The sequence below is a fragment of the Psammomys obesus genome, unplaced genomic scaffold (assembly GCF_907164565.1).
Source record: "Psammomys obesus unplaced genomic scaffold, mPsaObe1.curated_primary_1811, whole genome shotgun sequence".
In the NCBI taxonomy this organism is placed as follows: domain Eukaryota; kingdom Metazoa; phylum Chordata; class Mammalia; order Rodentia; family Muridae; genus Psammomys; species Psammomys obesus.
This window is the reverse complement of record NW_026593286.1, coordinates 10,022,014-10,036,818: the sequence shown is the minus strand read 5'-3', so window position 1 is coordinate 10,036,818 and position 14,805 is coordinate 10,022,014. Positions and strand designations below refer to the sequence as shown.

At 44.9% G+C, this 14,805-nt stretch overlaps 1 protein-coding gene across 1 annotated transcript in view; it reads right to left on the bottom strand.

Annotated features, from left to right (window-relative positions):
- Nucleotides 1–2,856: 2,856 nt before the first annotated feature.
- Nucleotides 2,857–14,805, bottom strand: part of Col4a4 (collagen type IV alpha 4 chain) — a 112,939-nt gene continuing 100,990 nt past the window's right edge. Inside the window, exons 44-48 of the mRNA XM_055616421.1 lie at nt 12,879–13,004; nt 7,811–7,927; nt 6,702–6,890; nt 3,887–4,173; nt 2,857–3,538 (exon numbers count right to left, since the gene is read on the bottom strand). Coding sequence (XP_055472396.1) covers nt 3,275–3,538; nt 3,887–4,173; nt 6,702–6,890; nt 7,811–7,927; nt 12,879–13,004 — 983 coding nt within the window. The 3' untranslated portion in view covers nt 2,857–3,274. The remainder of the gene's footprint in view (nt 3,539–3,886; nt 4,174–6,701; nt 6,891–7,810; nt 7,928–12,878; nt 13,005–14,805) is intronic.

Sequence of the window (14,805 nt, the reverse complement as noted above, 5' to 3'; positions counted from 1 at the left end):
CCAAGTCTCTTTGGGAAGCTCATGTACCTACCACTAACCCATTGTTCTAGGAGAAACATGTGTCTACCAAACCACTGGACCCAAGAGAGGACATCAATAGTAGAAAGATGAGCCAAAGCCATAGAGCTATGTGAGTGTTCGCAGAGCTGTGTGCAGCCCAAGCTGACAAGAGGCATTCTCAGACAGTAAGCCTCATCATTCACAATGGACCTTTTACCCCATGTGAGGTCATTTGGATTTCACAGGCAGTGTGGTCATTGAGGATTTTAAGCCAAAAGATAACTAATCTAATTTGGATAGAATTTAGAGGATGGCTGGGATTCCAAACTGGAGACATCCCTGTGTGAGAGGAAGAAGCATGGAGAGGAGGTGGCAACCCAAACACACACAAAAAGTGAAACCAGGTTCAGTCTGGGGAACAGATCACCTGCTGGACTGGTGGGTCCCACTTACCAAGAATGAGAACCCAGAAGGAAACGTTCCCATTAGAGAACTTGGCACATTCTAGTCGGTCAAGGGTGGAGACCTTGAAAATGAGGCTTAGATAAGACCATCACAGTAATGGGCTAGGATAACTGCAAAGCTTTGTTCATGGTCCCCACTGAGCAAGGCTGTTCCAAAAATATGATATATAGCCAGGTGGAAAGAGATATAACAACTCTAAAATAACGTGCTCTTCTGTCCCAAGAATGCTTTTTCCTATTGCTTTGCCCTTCTGGACCATTTCAGAATATATTACCAACTCAAAGGAAGACCACAGAATCTATAGTTTGAACTGCTTCATGCCTACTATCTCAGGTAGCTAAATTGCCCTTCTAATTCAGCCAGTCATAACTGACTTATGAAGCATGCTACTAGTCTAACAGCAAAGTTGAAGGGTTTAAGGTTGTTAAGCAACAAGCCACGTGTGCTCTCTAACAGTTCACCTATGCCCCCACCTCTTCCTGGGACACGTTCTCAGGCCTAGATCATAATGAGCTTTCAGGAGGTCTGGTTTGGGGTGATAGATAAAGATTCTGGAAACATAAGGGTAATGCAAATAAAGGAGAAATGGGCTCCAATTGCATACACTCAGAAATATTTAACATGCATAACATGAACTTAAATAGGTCAATATTGGAAAATATTCTGCTGCTACATCAAGAAAATATTTCATGTTAAAGTAGAGATGTTCAGCCTAGTTATGTAGTGGGTTCCAGGCCAAGTTAAGCTACAGACTGGGTGGCTGTCTAAAAACATGATAAAATAAAATGGACATTAAAAGAAAAAGAAAGAAAGAAAGAAAGAAGGAAGGAAGGAAGGAAGAAAGGAAGGAAGGAAGGAAGGAAGGAAGGAAGGAAGGAAGGAAGGAAGGAAGGAAGGAAAGAAGGAAAGAAGGAAAGAAGAAAGAAAAAAGAAGGAAGGAAGGGAAGAAAGAAAGAAAGAGAGAGAGAAAGAAAGAGGAATGAACTAAGAAGCTAAACGCATTCTCCATAAAGGAGTTCATCACTGACCAAAGGATAGCAAGGAAAGCACACCTTAGAAATATTTTTATTTGCTTTTGTTTTTAATTATGTATATCAGTATGTGTTTGTGTATGGGTATTTGCATGTGTACAAGACAGACTGTGGGAGCCAGAAAAAGGAACTGGAGTAACTGGTGACTGAGCCACCTGTCCTGGGTCCCAGGAACTGAATTCAGATTCTCAGTAAGTGCTCTTAACCACTGAGCCTCCTCTCTAGTCCAGAAATAAAATTCTAATTGAGTTTTTCTTTCAATTATTCGCAAGTGCCCTGAAAAGTGAGCTCTGGCATGTGTGTCTCTCTTGGGAGGGAGGGGGGAGCTTTTCTTGCTTTAGCTGAGGAAGGTGAGTTTCAAAAGAAAGAAATCTTTTCTATCAAACCTTTCCATTTGTGATTTGTAGGGATCCCTGCCTTGGTGACCAGCAGACCTTTTGATATGCAGAAACGTCACTGCCAATTGACATGGATCCTATCCATGTACAGGATCTGTTAAGTACCAGCGTCAAACAGCTGTCTTGCCATGATGCTAATACAATGTAAAGAATGTTTGAAAATTGGTGAGACAGATGTTCCCGTTTAAAAAAAAAATCATTGGAACACAAAATTCAGATTGGAGAGCGTCTTTGTTTCTGCTCAAGAAAGCCCCATGCCTTCTTGGCGGGGTGACTGTGACATAAATGAATCTTCTTACCTAACTTTAATTAAGTCAGCCCTTCATTTTTCTCCCAAGTGCATAATGATAGCCCTGTCACTTCCGGAGTGAGTTGCCATTATCCATGTGGAGGAGGAGCCTCGCAGGTTCTCCTGGGGAGGAGAGCAAGTGGCTTTGTAAGCCCCATGTCGCTTCAGTCCCATTAGCAGGAGGACACGCTGGCCCCCCGACTGGGGAAAAGTGGTCTGTTTGCAAGTTCCCTGGGATGGGGAGTCAATTTTTGTGAATCACTACCTTAATATTCATTAATAGCTTTTAGGCTCCTAATCCCTTATTGAATATATTTTTTCTATAATTGCTACTTTTCAAAAGGGTTGCCAAAGTAGGCATTTCCATTCTTTGTAAAATGCAGGAGAGAACATAATGTTTTATATTCATCTGTGAAGTGTTTATGCTAATGTCGGGGCTCTGGAATACAGGGACTGCAGGCCTTCCTGGCATAATGACTCATTCTGCTTTGAAATGAACTGCTAATGCTGGCAGTGTAGAGAGGTTGTTTTTCTTTTCTTCCTCCTTCTTAAAAACCTCTTTGGGCCATGATCTCACAATTATTTAAAGTGTATGGTTTAAAAAATAGATTATAGAGAAAATCATTTTGAAACATTGACAATCTCTACTTTGTAGTTTCATTTGTTGGCCTATTTATATTTTTGTCCTGTAAAATCTAGCCGGGAGCCCAATGGATTACAGAATAATTGACTTCAGTTGTTTGAGATGCTATCAACAAATGAATGAAGTTTTCAGTCGTTTATAATCTTGTCTTTGTCATTCATTCACTTGCTTTTCTGGGAATTAACACGTGTTCAAATAAAGCCTGTTCCTCCATCATTTCAATAAAAGGAGAATGTGTGGTTTTCATCTAGATTGGTGGGAACCAAACAAATCCAGGTGTGCTGCTTTTGCTTCATCTGTGGAGAGCAAAAGGAGGATGCCGGGAATAAGACAGAAGACATGGCTGAAGGAGTCTGGAGAGAGCACCACTGAATTTGCTGGAGTAGCCAGGGCAGCTTTTTCTCCATGAGATGTCTCTCTTGATTCCGACTGGCATGTTGTGAATTCTCTAGCTGTACTTCACACAGACCTGGCACCTGCTGATTCTCTGGCGCTGGGCCTCAACTTCTTTTAAGGTGTCCGGTGATGGGCCAGAGGAAAACTGCAGGTCTGGGTTCACCGTGGTCAGCCAGAAGCTGTACTTGTTTGCAAAAAAGTGACAGGTTCCCTGCCGGCCCTGGCATTCGAGGAATGGCGCAGCTCTAAAGTCCTCCAGGCAGCTGCCAGGTGACATGAGTGCCTGTCCTCCTCCTTGGTCCCCAGCTCCAGTGTGCTACCCAGAGGAAAAAGGAAAAAGAAACATTAGGGCTCAGCCACTCCAGACCACCCGGACAGAATCAGTGACATGCCCTCGTCTAGGTCTATTTAAAATTCCTCCTTAAGTCATTCCATAAAAAACAGTAGGAGGTGTGTTGGATGTGCATGCAAAATGGGGCCAGTTTCACTGATAGCTGAAATAAATCCATCTTCCAGACTTACCGAAAGAATAATTGATGATGGCACTCTATCTCAGCAGTCTACAGTCTGCAGTGGCTTGGTTGACCCCCGTGTCCACTGGTTTCTACACAGTACACAGAACTCTGATCTAGCCAGGAATAAGGTTCAAGGGCAGGAGACTCACCATCAGAAATGAGTACCCAATCCAGAGGCTCCTCCACATCGGTGGGCATGGTGGGATGGATTGGTCCTGACTGTGGACAGCCACCACCTGTGCCGGGGCCTCACACACAGCACAGCGGCTGATGTAAGGACGGATCTCTTCCTCTGAGAGTGGCATCATGGGAAGAGGCGCTGCACTAGACAGCCAGTATGACCTGTCATTTCTCTGGGCATAGTGGCACACTTGGTGGATGTTGCAGTAGGCAAAGGGCAGAGTACTAAACATAGGAAGACAAGACCCTGGCAATCCTGGGTGGGAAGAAGACACAGTGTATGAGCATCCAGTTGTGAACAAGCAGCCAGTGACTTCTGCATGTGGCAGTTAACAGACACCTACTATGACCTATGGAGAGCCATGCCAGAGACCACTGCCACTTTGGCCACCTCCCTGATCTGTGGACGAGCTTCAATCCATTCATCCCTCTCTCTGGAGCCCAACAACCCACCATGGGCTAGAGCTGAGCACAGAAACATCTGACTTTTCAATACATGTGAGCAAGGTGGTAACAGATGAGATGGAGAAGCTCTGTGGATGAGAGGTGAGGGTTGCCCAGAACAACTTTATTTTAAGCTGTGATACCTAACACGAAATGATTTAACCAGGCTTGGAGATAGTGGTAACCATTCAAAGGAGATGAAGACGCTGAGATGGGGAGAACCAGAGGCACAGAATGTCACCTCAGAGCTCAGTGGAGCCAGGAAAAATGCACCTGCGTGACGTCATCTCTGGGTAACTGGAGATAACTCAGACCACAGGATGTGGGCTTTGGTGATCTTAATAAGTGGCTTGGAATTTGCATAGGGGGATCTACAGAACTTTAGTTAGATGCTTCAACTTGACCAGGGCAAGAGAAAACATGATATTAGAAAAGAAAGGAGAAAAAGCAGGTTCAAGATAACCATTCCTTCTTCTTTCCCCTATCTTGAAATAACCTAGGCATCTGAGGAAGGAAGTGACATGGCAGTACCAAGATGAAAATAAAGGTGGGCACCTGAACAGCTACCACTTGTAGGCCTGCCACTGTGTAATCCTTTTACTAGCCAGGCACCAGCCTGGTGAAGGCAGTAAGACTAACTTAGCTGTCACTACTCCTATTGACACACTTCCTGCATCTGCCATCCCTGCCACTGTCATCATATGCCTTGACATTGGGTCCTGCAGCTTATAAATCTGTTGTTGCAAGATGGGAAAGAACACAGAGCACTGATGTGTAAAGTCTTCTGATCATAAAACAAAACAAAATAATTGAGAATTAGTGCCAGCCAGTGCTATAGTATATACCGAATAAGTTCTGCCTCCAGGCAATCCATGCATAAAACATGGAAGCTCAGCATGCCAAATTAAATAATCTATATTTAATAGCAAAAAGTTGCATTCTATATCAAAGTTACATTTATCCTATTGCAGAAGGGTACTGTAAACAAACAAACATGACAATCAAGACAATCAAGGTGCATGCCTGTGGTGGCCCATGCCTTTAGTTTCAGCTCTCTTTAAGGAGAGACAGAATTCTCTGAGTTTGAGGCCAGCATGGTCTATACAATTCCAGGTCAGCCAGGGGTACATAGTATAACCACATCTCAAAACACAAAACAAAACAAAATACACTTGTGCAGGTATGCACACACACACACACACACACACACACACACATAACAACAACAAAACTGTAATAAGTAGGCATACAATAACCAATCATGAGAATGAGCCTCTGTGGCATCTAACAGGATCATGGTAATTTGCATTCAAAGCTTTTTTAAAAAGTAGTAATGAGGGAGGGTGGGATTGGGAGGAAATGAGGGAGGAGGCTACAGCTGGGATACAAAGTAAATAATAATTAATGTAAAAAATAAAAATTTAATAAGAAAAGTAGTAATGCTGGGCATGGTGGCACACACCTGTAATGCCAGCACTCCAGGAGGAAGAGGCAGGCAGATCTCTGTGAGTTTGAGGCCAGCCTGGTCTACAAAGTGAATACAGGACAGCCAAGGCTGCACAGAGAAACCCAGTCTCTAAAAACCAAAAAGGGGAAGAGAGAGAGAGGAAGAAAGGAAGGAAGGAAGGAAAGTGGGAGGGAAGGAGGGAGGGAGGAAGGAAGGAAGGAAGGAAGGGAGATAAAGACATGCCAGGGAAGATTAGTGGCAAAGAAGTTGATGAGTCTGTAAAGGTAATAGATTTAGATTTTTACAACATGCATGACCCCTGTATAGAACATGGTAGCATATGCTTGGTGTGTCCATACTGTTGCACGATATTGGATCCCATTATGCACTGTAAAAACCAGTTTCTAATTGTGGTATGGCTCAGTCTTCGACCCTAGAGCTTTCTGTTTACTGTAAACAAGTACTTCTGGTGTGGCTAAGCCCTAGCACACACCTTTAATCCAAGAGCTTTCTGTAAAAAAGAGTAAACAAAGCTAACCCTAGGTCAAGAGGTGGAGCAAGCCACCAGATTGACAGGAAGTGAACATGGGAAAAAAACATAGAGAGTGAGAGGAAGTCCAGAGGATGGATAGAGAGATGCACATGAAGTAGAAAGGAGGGACATTGAGCTGAAGGATATTTAAGACAGTGTGGAGAAGGATCTTTTTTCCTTCTGGGATGTGAGCTGAATAGGAAGGGCTTTTTCCTTCAGGGAAATGAGCTGAGTAGGAAGGTAAGCTGGTTGTTCTTTCTGCCTCTCTGAGCTAGCAGGTCTTCACCCAGCATCTGGCTTCTGAGTCTTTATTGGTAAAATCTAATAATTGGGATTTTCTGTCATGATAACAACACCATACCAAGATCTTGATTGTGTGCCTTCTCCTGTCCTTCCATGTATAACAGGCTGTACCCTGTCCAAAGCCGGGGCATGCCCACAGGGCAGATTGGTTCTTTATCTGTCTGACTGTGGAGAACAAGGAGGAAGCCACTGAGGTATCCAAGGCCAAACCCCTTGGGCCCAGGATCACCAGGTGGACCAGGAGGGCCTGCAGAACAAAAGAAAAACAAGAGCAAAAGCCCACGAGTTAGGGCAATCCACTTAATAATCATTTTCAAGCATCTCTGTTTAAGCTTCATGCTCAGCATCAGGAAACAGAGGGGAGTAGGACTCAGCCTTCTTTTAGAGAATTCCCCCCTACCTCCAGTCTGTCTGTAGTACACAAAAACACAAGTCCTCCAGCAAAGCCATTGAGCTTCTGGCAAGGGCTGGCCACTCAATGGAGAACTGAAAATGTATTTTTTTAATTGCTTCTGAATTAAACATGCAGGCTCTGTTCCTTGTTAGTTTTCCCTAAGTGATGCAGCATAGCAATGACCCACAGTGCTGATGTCACTTTAGGTAACATAAGGGAGCTAGATCCCCAGGAACGCCATTAAAGACAGCTACATCTGTAACCCAGTGTTACAGGAATGGTGACAAGAGGATTCTTGGAGCTCCTTGGTGGGGTCGCCTCGCCAGTTGGTAAGCTCCTGAGTCAGCAAGAACCCTAGGATCAAAAACTAGGTGGACAGCAGCTGAGGAAGAACTCTAGCCACAAACATGCATGTGCACACACTTGAACATGTGCACACACACCAAGTGCATGGGAGGAAATGTGCAGGTCATGTGCAAATACGCTCTTCAGAGAGGCTCAAAGAAGCCCAAGGCTTTCACCTATGGGTACAGGAGGGGTGTCTTAGAAAGTGATGCAGCCCCCCTCCGGTTACTAAAGACTAAAAACAAAACAAAACAAAAAAACACCTCCTGGATGATTGGGATTGGTTAGCATAAAACAGAAAACATGAAAATCCCCCCTGATACTTGCAGAGCTGATATCCATGGCAAGTCTATTTGTTCATCCACATCAGAAGCTGCGAAGAGCAAAGACTGCAGTGCTAGGGGAAAGGGAAGAGAGGGAAACTCTACCTGTTGCTCCAGGACTGCCAGCCTCTCCAGCGTCACCTTTGCGTCCTGGAGGACCAGGAGGTCCAGGGATGCCATCCTGACCCCGCCTGCCATCCAGCCCAGGCTCTCCTTTGCACCCTGCAGGAAAGTACATGCCGATAGTGGTGAAAACTACAGCATGTGCATCCCGTGAGCTGCCTCTGACCTCTCTCCCGCTTTGATGACATTGATTCTACTCATTTGGTCTACCCAAGTGCATGACATTGGCTTATGACCTCCCCAAAGAAACTGGGGAAATGGAGGTCCTTAAAGGTGGAGCAAGTTGACATAAGTGACGTCACAATCTAGTAAAGGATTTCGTCTTATCAGTAGTCCTAGACCAGGGAGGTGTTGAAAGGGAGGTTATCCCAATTTCTTCATTACTGTTTTTTGTCTGTTTGCTTCCTTTTAGAAAACATTGAACATGTAATGCTTTTATGATCAAGTATTCTTTCATGGTGATGTTTTAAAAAATCTGGATGGAGAAGTGGGTCAAACTTAATAAGATTAATTTTTGTTGTGGTTTGGTTTGTTTGTTTGTTTGTTTTTGAGACAGGGTTTCACTGTATCCCTGGCTGTCCCAGAACCCCTTCTATAGTCCAGGCTAGCCTCAAACTCAGAGATCTGCCTATCTGTAGCCCCTGAGTGCTTGGATTAAAGGCATGTACCATACCATGCCCAGTTTGGGATTTGGTTTCCCAGAATGGCTTTTTATCAAGGGTTTATGACATGCTGTTGTCAAGCTAACCTCTTCCTGCGAATTATTAACTGAGTCTTCACAGCAGCCATAAATGCCCCAGTCTGCACTTACTCTGGGAGGGAGAGAGAAACTTCAGCAGGAATGGAGAGCACACATGAACTAGCCGGGGAGAATGGGTAGAGCTGGCCTCCATCAGGCCCTGCCCCAGCTCTTGACAAACTTCAGACACGTGCTTGTGGGTCTTGGCACAGTCACGTGCTTGTGGATCTTGGCACACTCATACTCCTCTTGCAGGGTATTTTAAGTGCTTGGCATCGTTCTTCTTCTTTCCAGTTCCTTAACTGCAGCTTCTATGGGGTCATGGCAACGCCTATGCCCGTCATGTGCTGCCGTTTCTGCTATTAGCTGAGTCATTAGCCCTCTCCATGTTTCTGGACTCTTGTTAAGCCCCTGCCTTGAATATTATTATGGGCTGGTGTGTACGACCCTTCTTCCTAATTCATATTGAATTCCTAACTCCCAGTGGCTTAGAATGCTGATTTTTTTGACAACAATATCTTTAAAGATATGATGAAGGCAAATCGAGGTCTTATGTTAGGGAAACCCAATCTGGGTGGGGTCTTTAAGGAAAAGAGAAAAGAACCTCAAAAGCCAATCCTGTGGCTGCCTTAATCTTAGACTTGCCCTCTAGAACCAAGAGATGAGGGGATGCAGGGAGAAGAAACTTTGCCGATGACAGGGATGAACCTAGAAAATAAGTGAACTGACCAAAGATGCTATCCAGATCCTGTCTTGTCAAGCACCACCTCTATCCTGAAGAAGGGTGCAGGGTCCGGGCTCTGCAAGCTGGCAACATCGGGATGGCAGACATCACTTCCTTCCATGCTCGCACTAAATCCCTTTCCTCTGCAGTTCCCTCTGCTGCCCTAGTTTAGGCCCTGGCTGGGTTTCACACTCTTGCTTCAATAACTGACTAGCCTAGAGTGCCCTCGGCTCCAGGCTTCCTCTGCCATCATGCCAGAACAAGTTACAGCCACACAGGCCCTGCTGCTGTTGAGAACAGAAACCCAGAAGAGTCCAAAATGGCAGCTTTCAGATTTGGCCATGAATCAGCATCTGCCCCCATGGGCTGGCCCAGGTCCTGAAAATCTACATTTCTGGCAATTTTCCACACGGTGCTAATGCGGCTAGTATTGGGGACCACGTTTTGGTAACTACAACTTTAGGCCTTGAAGTTCACAACTCATTCTGGCAATGAACTTGGTGGTATATTTTGAAAACCCTGCGTTTCTGTCTATTCTGTTTCTGCTCCTCCTTTTGGCAACTTTTCTGCCTATTCTTTTTTTTTTTTTTTTCTAGAAACTAATGTTGTTTAAGGTCTCCTTCCTCTGTGCGTGTACACCCTTGCATGTGTGTGCACACACGAGGTCTGTGTGTGTGTGTGTGTGTGTGTGTGCACATACATATTCAGGTCCTCACAGAGCCAGAAGAGTGCATGGACCTCTCAAAGGTGGAGTCATGGGTGTTTGTGAGCTGCCCAATACTGGTGCTAGGATATGAACTCTAGTCCTCATGACTGTTTGTTTGTTCTGAGACAGGGTTCTCTGCATAGCCCTTTCTGCCCTGGAACTTGCTCTATAGACAAGGCTGGCCTGGAACTCAGAGATCCGCCTCCCTCTGCCTCCCAGCAGCAAGCACTCTTAAGCACTGAGTCACCTCTCCGCCTCTTTCTGCCAGCCTTTAACACCAGAGAGAGAACTCAAGAGAGAGTACATTAAGAAAACAGTACCTGCAATAACTGTAGCAAACAGACTCACTCACTGCTCATTCTATCGCTTTTGCTCTCGGCCCAGCAATGGCAGTTAACTTGTCTCGGAGCCAGCCTCTGTGTACAGGAGAGCCAGAGCAGCGTACAAAGTTTCAGAGCGTCCCTTCCGAGCCATCTCGCTTCCTCTCTGATATAACCAGAGATGCTTAAGTATGGAATGGTCATCACCCAGACAGACATGCCTTAGGAGATGCTTATCAGAGTGAAAAAAATGAGACCACCTTAAATGTATTTAAGGTGGTCCCAGAACAGCAGCAGCACCCAAAACGCTAAAAAAAAAAAAAAAAAAAAAAAAAATCTCACAGCCCAATCCACACTTGACAAACCAGGAAGTATAGTCTGGGGCCAGAATATGTGTTTTTAAAAAGGTCTCTTGGAATGATGGGTAAAGGGAGGAATTTGGAACTTCCAAAGGGCTTGAAATCACAGGCTTCAGCTGTCTCCACATCTCTATTTCTCTCTCCTCTCCCCAGGTAAATTGAGTTACCTCTGCTAACCTTCAGGACATCACAGCCTATTTTCAGTACCTTCACTTTCCCTTTGCCTGCTGCTCCAAGGGCAGGGCCTTGTTGTATTCATTCATTTCTTACAGAGTGCTGCCACCAAAACAATCGATAAATAATTCATGAAAGCGGTGGTTAAATGAATTATGGCACAATCAAATAATGCAATATTCTGCAGCTGCCACAGACAATGTTGTCGGAAAATATGTAATGACACAGAACTAATGGCATGTTAAGAACAGCAGTTTGCAAAACAGTGTGGTAAGACGAACTCTTTAAAAACACGTGCAGAAATAAGAATGGTCAGATAGCCAACTGTGCCTTTTAAAGCTGTGTTTACTTAGATTGTTTTTGTTTTTGTTTTGTTTTGCTTTGCTTTCCTTTGCTTAAACTCCTGTAGTAAGTTTGTTGTTGTTTTTGTTCCTGTTGTTTTGGTTAGCGTGAATGTGTTCACGTGCACGTGTGTAGTTGTGCATGTTTGTGCAGAGACAAGAAATTGGAGTCAAGTGACTTCCTTGACAATCACCTTCCTTCCAGTCCCCCCTCCCCCACTTTTTTTTTTTTTTTTTTTTTTTTAGCCAGGGTCTCTCATGGAACCTGAAGCTTGCTGACTTACCTAGATGAGCTGCCTAGCAAGTCCCAGGGCTCCTACTGTGTTGGCCTTCTCAGCCCTGGGGTTGCAGGCCCATTGGCTGCATGCAACTCTTTTACATTCATTCTGGGGGTTTCAACTGAGCTCCTCATGCCTCCGTAGAATGTACTTCACCAAGCCAGGGTGGTGGCGGTGCACGCCTTTGATTCCAGCACTTGGGAGGCAGAGGCACTCGGGATGTGGTGTATTCCTCCATCAAGCATTTAGCAGGCATTCCCCCCACCCCATGACCCATGACCCTGTGGGGATCCCACAGTGAGCAGTAAGAACCCCACTCCCAGGCTTTTCTGGTCTCTAGGGTGGTAGGAAAACAAGGGATACAAAATTCTAGTCGACTTCCACATCCTTTGGCACTGCACTGAAAAGAACCATGTCACAGCCAGGCAGTGGAGGAAGAAAGAGAGAGGCAGGCCCCAAGCCTCCCTTCTGACACCCTGTACACAGATGCTGAACTCAAAGGCACCACAACTGGTCTGAAGAGGTCTGTGCTTTCCAGATTTAGCTCAGCCAAATCACCCAATGCTGGCAGGATCGGCAAGAAGAAAATAAACTGTGGAGAATATATGTTTTTTTTTTGTTTTGTTTTACCAGGACAGTTTGGTTTGTGTGCTAACAGTGGTCCTTCCACCCTGACAATGACTGACCAGTTCTCATCAGGGCAATTCCAGGAAAAACGCAGCCATTGCCAGAATTTAGAAATGCTCCCCGTTGTTTCCTTCTCCATCTTCCATGTGGCTCCTTTCCTTTTCTCTTCTCATGAGCTGTTTCTGCTCCACTGGTTCCCAATTTAATCATTTTTGTTTGTTTGATTGGTTGCTTTTTTTAATTTTTATTTTTGTTGTTGTTATTCAAAACCAAGCTAACAGTTATGAGAATAGGGCATCTACTCTGACAGGCTATGGGGTTTCCAAACACACCTTCCAAAAGCTGCCAAATATAAAAGATTTCAGTAGGGGTTAACACAAGAATAGAAAAGATGTGTGGATCTAGAATCCAGTTCTCTTTGTGTTGATACACACACATAAAAGGAAGAAAGAAAGAAAGAAAGAAAGAAAGAAAGAAAGAAAGAAAGAAAGAAAGAAAGGAAGGAAGGAAGGAAGGAAGGAAGGAAGGAAGGAAGGAAGGAAGGGGAAGGCATCGAGTGTGTGCTAATGATGACCAGAGGTCCTAAGCTCTTTATACATAATAAAATAAAATAGGCATTAAAAGAGAAAGAAAGAAAGAAAGAAAGAAAAGAAAAGAAAAGAAAGAGGGAAGGAAGGGAGTTTTCACAGAATTGCTCTCTAGTTATTTAGATTCCTCTTGAAGAGCAACATTATAAAACACCTAGATTCTCATTTTGACAATGAACTCAGAGAAGCCCATACCTGGTCCAGGGGGTCCTCTCTGTCCAGGGTCCCCCATAGCTCCTTCTGGTCCTCTCAGGCCTGGCACTCCAGGAAGTCCCGGGATTCGAGGACAAGGGTCCATATCTGAAGGTGGCCCAGGTTCACCTGTGGTTAGAATCAATGGTGTATAATGGGTTCACAGCTCTTTCTGCAGCCTCTGCTACATGATGGATTCCTGACACAGTGCTAAAATCTTAACAAGAGTCTTCAACAGTCCAGTGTGATCTCCACAATGGTAGGAACTGGCCTTGCTCCCTGCAGGGATGCACCCAAATCTTCAACTAAGACTTTATGGATTAAGAGACCAACTGATAGGGATGAGAGATGGGCTGACAGTGAAAGCAGAAATGGCGATTACTGCCTCTTGGCCGATGGAACAATACTTTGATGACTTTCAAGGGATTTCCAACCTTTGTGCCGTTTTTCACTAGTAAGCTAGTCATAGGTGTCACTGAAAAGAGGAACTTGGGGTCCCTCAAGCTCAGTTTGGTATGTTCCTAAATCAGGATGCTGGAGCCAGGTGGCTTTGCCCAGTATCAGTTACCCCGACATAGTTCAGGATGACCAAAGGCCGTCCTACAGCGACTTTCTAATCTTGAGTGAATGTTGGGGTCATCTACACGAACCACAAAGATAACCTGTTAGCTGCGCCCCCGACCCAAAGGAGGACTGCAGCACTTGGGAGTCTCAGCTGTGTCCTCAACTTTGGGCTTGATAAATCCGGCTACAAATGATTTTCAAGGGTTTTGTGCATGGGATCCCTGGGGTGTTGTAAGGTGGAACCCGAGGCTTGGTATGATTTTAATTCTTCAGGGGATTCTAGAGTCAGCCAGAGCTGAGAAGCACCCCCGCAGAGCTGGGTCCTGACTTTTAGAACTGTCAGCCAGTTGGCTTGAAAGCAATTTCTGAGTCGAGAGGTCTGAAGCGGGATCTAACGTGCACTTCTACAGTGTTCTCAAGCAAGATGATCAGTGTTGACCAGGCAATCTGACCGTGAGGACCAGTGCACTGGGGGTCTGACAGCTCTTAAAATACTGCTTATATTTAATACTTGCAAGATGCTCTGTCTCCCAAAGCTTCAGTCCCTCACTCTGAAGCATCCACAGAAGCCCAAAATACCACTGAGCAGTTCAGAGAGCAGCGGAGAGATATCGAAGGTCGTGTGTATACCAGGAACTGTGCGAAGCGCTTTATCACTCCACACTCCAGACAACCATGCCATGCTCTGTGTTTCCAGACTATCGCAGGTAAGAAACCCCCAGGGATAAGTTGTGTATTTATAGTTACACACTCCAAACACTGCAGGGTCCACATGACAATCCAGGAGGCTCTGATTCCAAACATACCTTCCTTACCAGCATATCATCAAGTTGTCCTGCCTCTGTGTCTCCCTCTGTCTCTATATTTCTCCATCTTGCTCTCTCTGTCACCCCACCCCTGTGTGTCTGCATGTGTGTGACTGTGTGCATGCATGCCTGCCCCTGTGATGTGGGACCCCATGGATACTCATATACTCTACCATTGAGCTACAGCCACAGCCAAAGGATTCATACTATGTATGATAACGTCTAAGAAAATAAATGCTTAGGAACACACCATTTTTTTTTAGTTACAGTTTTCTCAAGGTTCAAGCAAATGCATATAATAATGTGAGATACCAATAATGAAGGAGCAAGAAAATCTGTGAAGCTGTGGCCTTCACTACAGAGCGTTGACTCAACACACATAGTACTTCCTCTGCCTTTACAGAATGGACCTGAGGTCTGCAAGCTGCTTGGAATTTAGCCTTTCATAAAACATGCCAAGAAACTATAAGCAACACACACCCAGTGCACTTTTCACAATCTATCCAGCTGAGTATAAAACTTGACTTTGCCCCAAGGCTACTGAGAAATGCACAGGAATG